General features: G+C 34.9%; 1 protein-coding gene across 1 annotated transcript; it reads right to left on the reverse strand.

The window, feature by feature from the left end:
• Positions 1-2,151: 2,151 nt before the first annotated feature.
• Positions 2,152-2,679, reverse strand: LOC109489953 (ribosomal biogenesis factor). Its single transcript, XM_019801782.2, has 2 exons — positions 2,556-2,679; positions 2,152-2,222 (listed from the first exon to the last, which is right to left on the reverse strand). Exons 1-2 carry the CDS (start codon positions 2,668-2,670, stop codon positions 2,152-2,154), a joined length of 186 nt encoding a protein of 61 aa, XP_019657341.1. The 5' UTR covers positions 2,671-2,679.
• Positions 2,680-10,278: the final 7,599 nt, after the last annotated feature.

The raw sequence follows: 10,278 nt of genomic DNA on the forward strand, positions 1-10,278 counted from the left end.
TTGTCTAACTGTCCTCAGTGGAGAAATGAACCAACTGCAGCATGAGTATGAAATGCATGCACAAGAACAAAATAAAAATATTATTTTGAGATTTATTTGGAAAATAGCTATTTCCCAAGGTCTTGCAGATTGTGGACCAGATTTTATCCTTGTGTAATTCTGTCCGACAGCTCTCTAATCTGCAGTGATTAAAACATAGTATTTCAAGACATGCCTTTGTTATTTTATTATTTATAAGAGTAGTTTTCATTGTTAATACTTTGCAACCTTTCCAACCTTTGCAATACCTCCCCAAAGTAGTGTAGTACGTGAATCCATATATTCTCACCAATTTATAAATACAGTGACTGATGGATTTTGAAGATCTATATTATATTAAGGAAAAGAAATGGACAGATAATAGGAAGTATAAATTGAAATAAATATTTATTCTTTTTTTCTAATCCTTGAATTATTTTAAACATACATCTGTAATGGGTAGGGATCTTTATCTACCTCAGACACTTTGGAAATTTTTTCCTTTACTTTTCTTATAGTTAGAGCTTAAAATGGTCATTCAAACCATCCAACAAGCAATAAAATACCATAAATTCAAATGGGAATGTAGAACCTTCTTTATCCCTTTCTAGATGTGACAGCTCCAGCTAGTTGCAATAATTTTGTTTAGCATTGTCCCCTCCATCAGTTTGCTATTTGAAAGGCCTAGCTAACAAGACAATCTTCTAACTGAAATAAAGTTATGCATTTTCCATCATAAACATATTTATGGAGTTGTTCTTTATTATAAATTATTATACTCATGATCTTCAACCCATTTATAAGGATGAATAAAAAACCATTTGAAAGACTTCTTTTTTTTTCTTAAGTAATCTCTAGGCCCAACATGGGGCCTGAACTCATGACCCTAAGATCAAGAGTCACATGCTCCACCGACCAATGCCTGAAAGGTCTTTTTAACTCTGCCCATACTTTTGTCTCCAAAAACTGGAATAGAGAAAACAAGTTCACAAATGAGGGAATGATTCTTAAGGGCAAGCTTGTCCCTCATGGTTATAGCAATATCCATTTATACTTTAAAAAATAATTTAATACGCTGTGTAGAAAAATGCGTTTGTTGTCTCACTACTCTAAGTGAGAAATGGATTAGCAATTAACATATGGCAACTCTCTGATGCTTTAATAAATGGGAAGGAGCTTTTGCTCAAAGCTGTTGGAGCTCTTTCACAAATTAATTGACCCTAACAGGTGGATATACTGTGCCCCATGTTCCAAAGGGGGAAATGAGTATAGCCAACTTAAAATAAATTCTGAAGTTGTGGAACATATCTAAAAGATAAATACTTCTGAGAGGTGAATTTGGGGACAGCTTTACATTTTCTTGTCCTAGTCTGGTAACAGAAAGCATCATTTCTATCCTTTCATTCTGACTTCAGATATTATAGAACTAGTTTTGTCTTCAGTTCCAAGCCCGTGAGAGGAAGTCTAAGCTATATTTCCATAAAGTTACTTCAATAAATTATGCATGATTATATTACTTTTTTCCCCCCCTTTGGTAACTCTTGTTTGTATCTATGCAACATTCCATGTTTAAAGGTCACGTACTGTGTATTTTATTTATGTGACATTCTCGAAAAGACAAAGTTCTAGGGAGGAGAACAGATCGGTATTTGCCAGGGGTTGGGACTTGCTGTGGTTACAAATAATAGCCTAGGGAGTTTCTTGGGTGGTGATGGAACTATTCTGAAGCCTGATCATTATGGTGGTTGCACGAATTTATACATGTGTACAATTTCTTGAACTAAGCACCCCCAAAGATCAACTATACTGAGATAAATTTATAGAATTAAAAAAAAGTTTAAAAAGATGATTTTACTTTTTGTTCTTACCTTAAATGGTAGAATGATATTTAAAGGGTTTGTAGGAATTGCTGACAAAGATATTTTCAGATTTATAAATAAATTCTTGAATCTCTAAATATCTGTTCATTTTATTGATGGTTAACGGGATACTGTGAAATCATTTTGTAATACAGTCCTCAAGAAATCAGAGCAAGAGATCACTTTTGAGTTGAGGTTCTTTTTTTTTTTTTTTTTTGTATAAAACATTTAATGTATTTGTCTTTTTGGGGTATTTGATGTTATCTCCACTGTATTACAACTGAGCTATGAATCTTGTTGCTTCATCAACATTAACTGGTTCGTTTTCATTTTTTTTTCTTTTAAAGATTTTATTTATTTATCTGACAGAGAGAGACAGCCAGCAAGAGAGGTATCACAAGCAGGTGGAGTGGGAGAGGAAGAAGCAGGCTCCCAGCGGAGGAGCCTGACGTGGGGCTCGATCCCAGAAATCTAGGATCACGCCCTGAGCTGAAGGCAGACGCTTAACGACTGAGCCCCCCAGGCGCCCCCGCTGGTTCGTTTTCATGACACTGCTGAGGAATCAGCTGTTTCTTCAGAGGTCAAGGGAAAGGCCTTTTGAGAAATGTGCAAGTTCTTCTTGTGTATCTACAAAAGCTTTTTTCATTCTGTTAACTTGTTCATCATTCACAATGTTTATCTTCTTAAGATTAGTGGTAACTGGTTTTGCTTTGTTTTTAGACTTGAAGTTTTTTTGGCTGGCTATATGAAATACATTCCTGGATTTCCGCCCTCTTAGTTTGTTCTTGGCCATTGTCTTCAATACCCTCGTGCAGCAACTCACACTCCAGGTGACGCCATCTACACTCACAGGATCTTCAGGAAGTTCCAGGGGAGAAAGGATGGAGGTTCTTTTTTTATCTTTACCTTTTTATTTTTTATTTTTTTTTTAGATTTTATTTGTTTGAGAGAGAGAGAACGTGCACACGCGCACAAGCTAGAGAAGGAGCAGAGGGAGAAGGAGAGAAACCCAAGCAGTCTCCATGCTCAGCATGGAGCCCAATGGGTGGCTCGATTCCACAGCCCTGAGATCATGACCTGAGCAGCAATCAACAAGTCAGACACTTAACTGACTGAGCCACCCAGGCACCCTTATTATCTCTACCTTTTAAACTACTCCGGTAAATGAGTGAAAAGCTTCTTTCTGTTATATTTTTCTAAGGATTAAAGTGTTACAGTGAAATTTCAGTGTATTTTGCCACCCATTTTCCATATTTTTGTCAGCCTGGTGGGTAGAATGGTCTTATATTTTTATGTTATATTTTTAAGTTATATATAATAGAGAAAATAATATGTATACATATATATATGTATATATATTTCGAGTTCTAATTAAACTGGGTAATTCAGCACTTCTTTATGCCTGCCTACAGAATGTACCTAAAAACCTGTCTCTCCCTTGAATAGTTTTGATAAACAATTAAATATTTATACTGTAATTTTTACCATGCTGTAATTAGTTAATTTTTCAGTAATAAATGGCAACGCCAATGGTGTCCACATTTTTAATCCCTTCTTGGCCTTAGAATTTTTCTACTTACATTAAAAGGTAATGATTTCCTTCATTGTTTAACATTTATCAACTTTCACCCTCAGATATTCAGTTTCTTAAACACTCCTAATGAAAGGAAAAAAAAAAACTTGTTCAGATATATACTTATTTTTTGAATATATGAGGTTGCCCTAAGAATTTAAAACAAAGGAAAATAAATGTAACTTTTTGAAATTTGCTGAGCATTCAGTTTAAAATACAAATACTTACATTAAGTTGGGATAAGATTAGGTTTATCGGCCAATATTCTCCTTTTCTCTTTCTCTCTTTCTTTCTCTCTCATTGGTTTGTTTGCTTGTTCCCTAAAACTGTAGCTCACAATGTTCAGGGACCCAGAATATCCTGGGATGATGGTTTTTACTAATTCCATATCTTTTGAAGTTGCTAGTAGAGATTCTCTGTGTTGGTGTTGGCAGAGGCTCATCCCTAGAGGAAGGGGAGTAAGTGAAAGGAAAGGATTGAATTGGAAAAAATTGTGGGAGTGGAATGATTAAAGAGCCCTTACTTCTCCTTTTGACCTCTCTGGTTCACTCACTGTTTATAGTAAAATTATTTTAAGTTTAAATGTCTGTTTATGTGAAGTGAGTTTTAATTACAGAAGGCTTCTCAACATGGTATATATTGTGGATTTTTTTTTTCCTCAATGATCTTCCAGGTGTATCATTTGTCAAATCACACTTATAATTAATTGTGTGAGGTTGAATTTTAATTTCTATAATTTTAGATTGTCGAGTGAGTCAGCAGGGCCAGTCATTTAAAAAAAAAAAAGTGTAACCATGTGTAGCAGGGCAGAATTCCAAGATGGCCCTGTAGATTCCATCCTCTCCCCTTTAATGTGGCAGGATCTGTAAATAGGATGCAGTATCATTCCTGTGACTATGTGAACTTCTATAGAGAAAGGAGTTCTGCAGATACAAAAAAATTCTTTAATAAGTTAACTTTGAATTAACAAAAAGGGAGATTCACCTGAGTGGTTCTGATATAATCACCTGAGCCCTTAAAAGAAATCAGAGAATCAAACAGTAGATCCTGGTCCTTGAGGAAACAAATTATCATGTTGTGAACTGCCTTATTTAGGTGGGGGAGATTGGCAAGTTCCTAAGATGGGCTCTAGGAGTTGAGAGTATTCCTGACCTCCAGCAAGCAAGAAAATGGAGACTTCAGTCTCTACAGCCTCCAGGGACTGAATTCTGCCAAAAACTGGCAGGTTTGGAAGAGGACCCTGAGCTTAGGATGAGATTGCAATTCCTGGCTGCCATCTTGATTTCACCCTGGTGACGCTCAGCACAGGACTAAATCCATACTTAGAGTCTTGACCCAAGAAAAATGTGAGACAATACATTTGTATGGCTCTAAATAGCTAAATTTGGAAGAATTTGTTATATAGCAATAGAATGCTAACATTACAAATGGGTGACTTTTAAAAAGATATACCCAATGAAAATAAACTTTCATGAAATAATACTTATGAAAATTAGTATTTATTAGTATTAATAAGATACTTTTTTGGAAACATTACAATACCTGAACACTTTGATCATGCAGGAGGTATTCAAATTTCTAAACAAATTGGTGAAATTTGCAGGAGGCCAGATCATTAGGCAGAGTTTTTAGTGGCAAAGGGGTAATTGTTTATGGATTTAGAAATTCCCTTATCATTAAAAAGTACAAAATAAAGATACTACCATAGTACACAGATTTTGGTTATCTATTTCTAGTAAAGTTAAACAATCAATTCGCAAATAAAATATGATTTGGATTTTATTTTTTTATTTTTATTTTTTTTAAGATTTTATTTATTTATTTGACAGAGATAGAGACAGCCAGAGAGAGAGGGAACACAAGCAGGGGGAGTGGGGAGAGGAAGAAGCAGGCTCATAACTGAAGAGCCTTGTGGGGCTCGATCCCATAACGCCAGGATCACGCCCTGAGCCGAAGGCAGACACTTAACCGCTGTGCCACCCAGGCACCCCTGATTTGGATTTTAAATGCCAAATAATTACCCTCACTATATTCGTTAATTAACTGTATTATTTTATAGGAAATGGTTGGCCAAGTTTTAAGGTTTTGTTACATGAGATAGTGTTGTGTATATTTTTGATGTGTATGGGCACAAATAACTGGAGATAAGCCCTAATATTCTGCTCATGGAATCTTTAAAATGAAATGAAACAAAGTAGTAAATAAATATAAGCCACAATGCAAGCTTCAAAATCATTTAGCTGAGATGATTTTAATTTTGTTTTTTTTTTGTTAGAAGATACATATTTTATGAAGTTGCAGTATGTCTTCAAATTATTGCTTGAAGTAGTCACCCTTGGATACTTCCTCTAAATACTTCATTAATGATGGATCTACCACCTGTCTCCTCACCCTAAGTAACAAGAAAGGTGATTTTAAGAATGATATGACCTTGTGATTTTACACTTTCATTAGAGTCACAAACATATAAACACGGGTAAGTTAGAATTGTTCTCTGTGGTAGATTGTTTTATTAATTCTACTTATGCCCTCCCTTCTCTAATAAAGAACCGTATCTCTCCTCTCTGTAGTCTGAAATTTAGTTTTCTCTGAGGTGAAAATATGACTATTTCATTTCTCTGATTAGCACTTCGGTAGTTGCCTTCAGACTAAGGACCAAAGTCTCCACTGGTCTGGAATGTCATGAATGTTTGGGCTTCCACCAGATTTTTTTTTTTTAACAGTTTCTAGAATTCACCGTATGTACTTCCTACGTCAGGAATTCTTTCCTTACCCTCCTTTCCACCCATTGCCTCTGACAGCAGGAACAACATATGCAAAGATCTTGCGGTTATATATAACTACATATATGATTAAATGATTAGTGCCTTTTTTTCCTACTTTACTTTCTAACCAAGATAATAGGGATTGTATTGTTTGTTCAATATTTTATCCACAGTACCTATCACAGTGCTAGAACATAGAAGTCTAATAAATGTATGGTGAATGAAGCAGAAAATGAAATCAATTCTTTTGATCTCCCATCTTTACCTAAGAGACATCACACATTCTCAGATTAGAGCTGTTTTCTTAATGTTTAAAAAAGTTAATTTCTAAAGACTCAGAACATAATGTTTCTATAAGAAATATAAGAAATATGCTTTTAAATATTACTGGAATATTTATTAACTCAAAAGTGTAACTAGCATATTGCACATCCCTCTTTAATAATTATTTCTCATGGAGCAAAGATTCATATTCACTTTCCTTAGTGCCTAAGACTAGTTGAATGGATTTCTGTTGTCATAGTAACACTACTCAGTTTTTGCAGTGGTTTTCCTCATATTTTAAACATTATATTATTTCATTAAAGAAACTTAAGAATTTTGAGGCAAATGATATTGTCTGTTCTTCATGGCTAAAATACACACAATTTCCTATGCTTTCTGCATATATTTAAATTTGACTTTTAAATTATACTTATTTTAATGTAACTCCATTCTCTTTTGTGTTTTGCACTTTATATGTTCCAATTTACAGAGTCAATCTTTATTCTTTCTTAAGTTTATTTTTCTCAGTATGTGTTTTTAATAAAAAAGCATTGCTTTCATCCATCAGATTTAATGTTGAGCTATTCAGACCTAAAAGAAACATGGCATAATATAAGGCAGGTTGAAAGTAGGCCAAAAGGCAATTCTGTAGGGCATACTCAGAATTCCATTATACTAATCAAAGACTGAAGGGCATATAGCTAAGTTGTTAACTGAAATATTGTTTGATACAATAAACATGAAGGTGTAATACTTCAGTAAATATAGACCAAGATGGCAGGATGAGTATTTTCCTTTCTGACTCCTAAGGAGATATAACTACTATTATTATTTTTAGGAGATATAGATATAACATGAACAAAGAGAAAAAGTTGGGAAGGAAACATAAATAACCTGGATATAGCTGTGGTAGATCTTTCCACAAGATAGCATTCCACAAGGCTCTTCTTACCTACTATTACAATTCAAAGCTCTACCTTGACAAGAAGTTTGGAATAAACTCATAATGTGTGCTTTACATGTTATGTAGCAGATTTCCTGTGCATTTGGTGCTTCAATTTTGCTTCTGACAGTTATACTTCTTCTCTGAGTGTTGAATCAGTATATTGGGACTTTGTAGATGTGCAGTTATGAGAATTTGGCAGAGGCCACCCATGAGTTGGTGAGATATTTAAGGGCCAAATTTTCATACTTAGTAGCGTTTGTTAGACAATTGAGTACTTTGGTTTAAACCAAATGTAAAATAACACTTTTCTCCTTTTCACAAATAATACTACAATTCTTATCTGGTCTTTATATTTTTATATACTAGAATGAATGAGTTTTTGAGACTTTCTTGGAAGTAAAGGGACTCAAAAATAGAGTTTGGGTGAAGGGATGGAAGAAGAAAACAATGAAATAAGGGGGGAAAGTCAGCAAATTGTTTTATTTTATTAGAATATTGAAAAAAGTTTTAATTTTTGGAAATGAAAAAAGAGAAAGAAAGAAAGAAAGAAAAAAAGAAAGAAAGAAAGAAAGAAAAAAAGAAAAAAGAAAGAAAGGAAGGAAGAAGGAAGGAAGAGAAAGAAGGAAGGAAATAAATAAGGAAAGAAAGGAAAAATTTTCAGTTAAAGTTTTTAAGGACACAAATTCATCATTTGACCTTACAAATTTAGATTTTGCAGAGGAAATAAAAAGTGTAGTGCTTGTCCATGGAACTCATACACTATGATAGATGATATCACAATCATTCTCTATTTTGAGAGGCATTTGTATTAGGGAATCTTTTTTTGTTCCCTGCAATTAGTGCTTTGTGTACCCCAATTAACTTAATGCCCATCAATTATTGAGTATTGTTCACAGCCTGAAAAATACATTTCAGTAAATTGTGCATATGAATGGTAGATTATGAAGTAATTCTTTCTAACCTCATTGTACTGGCTTGAAAACTGTTGATGGTGATGATAATAAAGTAATAATAACTTATTTTGTGCATAATATGTAACAGGTACAGTGCCCTTTCATCTTAACAAATCGAAAGGGTAAATATTCAACTCCAGTTCTGCAGCTGCGGAGATTGGATTACAAACAAGTTATTTAACCTTTCATAAAGATCATAGATATTTTAACAAGTATTTTGGGGATCTGAACAAGTTATTTTGGGGGCTTTTCCATGCTTTTGCTATTATGCCTCCTTGCTTCTTTAAATGCAAAATTAATAGATGTATATAAAGAAAATGGTAGAGAGACTAATAGTTACCTATCTAAAGTATGGTGATTTTGGAACACTAAAAGTGGTTTCTTGTAATTGTAAGATAGTAATAGGTAGTGGTTTTTATGGAGTTTCTTCTTTGGAATTTAATGTGGAACCAAGAGGTCAAGGTCATCCATTCAATTATTTATTTAGAGTTGTTATATATATAGCATTATTTTAGGTCATGAAGCTAGCAAGCCTTCTTGCTCAGCTATAGACCCCAACAGTTAAAACCAGAAATAGACAAGACTATTTACATCATCCTCTAACTGAAACCCATTATTCTTATTTCATATCACACTTTCCTGAGGCACTGACGAAAATGTTTTGCAACGATGAGAACACTCCAACCTCCAGACCAGAAAAACCCTGATAACAACAGGATGACTTGAAAACTACACCCAACATGTCCCCTTCCCTGACCATGATCCTGGGCTGAACACATACCCCCAACCCCCACTCTCGATCCCAGGCTCCCCGCCTGCTCTCTTGCACATACCCACCCTGAAATTTTCTCTATAAAACCTACGTGTCCACATTGCTGGCAAAGAGGTCCGTTGTTAAGGCTTGAGCCTGCCACCTTCCCAGGGTGCCAGCACCCGAAATAAATTTTTCCTCCTCTCTTTTCCTAACCCTCCTCTTGAGTTATTGGCTTCTCTTGTGATGAGTTTATCTGAGTTTGTTCTGCAACATGGTTGGCAAACCCAGCCAGGAGCTACGCTTTCAATTTGTCCAGCCCCCGGGATTCCCCAAGTCTGAGCAGCTTGTCCTGAGCCCTGAACAGATTACCAGGGCTTACCTCTTCCTTTCTCAAGTTAGCAGCTGGGATAGCTTATTCGCTAACAATGGAACAGAAAAAAATTGCAGGATAGCTCACGTCAACAAAAAAGATTATTTTGCATAAATTTTATCCTTTAACAACTGTGTGAGGGTGGAGGGCACGTTATCTTCATTTTATATGAGGAAATTGGGGAACAAATAGTGTTCTTCTGTTCTTCTGAATGGGAATGGGAAAACATTCCCTTGAAAAAATGTTACATTTGGTATTAATAGCAATATACATGAAATATGAAATAATTTGGCCCCTATAGACTTCTGCAAATTAGAAGATGTTGTTTTCTAGTGTACAGGTAGTGTGGTTTAGTGGTCCATATAGTTAGAAGTACAGTAAGAGACCAAAAGCCTTCTAATTTGGTGGCTTGGATAACCTACTAAGGGAATGGCGAGTGTTGGCTAAATAAAATACCATTTCATTAATGAGGCAGCTTTGTCTAGCTGTGGAAAATTCGAGAGTTTTGGAGATACACACACACGTGTGTGTGTGTGTGTGCGTGTACACATATGCATATATACTATTTACAATATATGTGTCTTCAGGAATTTTACTAAATCTCTCTGAGCTTTAGTCTCTGCATCCAAAGAGATACTAAATGTGTGATAGCAATACTTAATATTTAAATTGCCAGGCACATAGGGAATTTTCAGTCATGTTAATTCTATTCTTCCTATCTCCCTGCACTACTTGTTTGATCTATGATGTTTCTAGATTCTATGTCAGAATCTCTA

Source organism: Ailuropoda melanoleuca, chromosome 11, assembly GCF_002007445.2.
Source record: "Ailuropoda melanoleuca isolate Jingjing chromosome 11, ASM200744v2, whole genome shotgun sequence".
Classification (NCBI taxonomy): Eukaryota; Metazoa; Chordata; class Mammalia; order Carnivora; family Ursidae; genus Ailuropoda; species Ailuropoda melanoleuca.

What these genes read in the sequence shown, in the direction of transcription:
- LOC109489953 (XM_019801782.2), bottom strand. Translation starts at nt 2,670, where the DNA reads ATGGCCAAGAACAAACTAAGAGGGCGGAAATCCAGGAATGTATTTCAT. An exon ending in TACCACTAATCTTAAGAAGA is followed by an intron (nt 2,223 to 2,555) that starts TAAACATTGTGA and finishes TAAATAAAATCT; the next exon opens with TTAAAAGAAAAAAAAATGAA.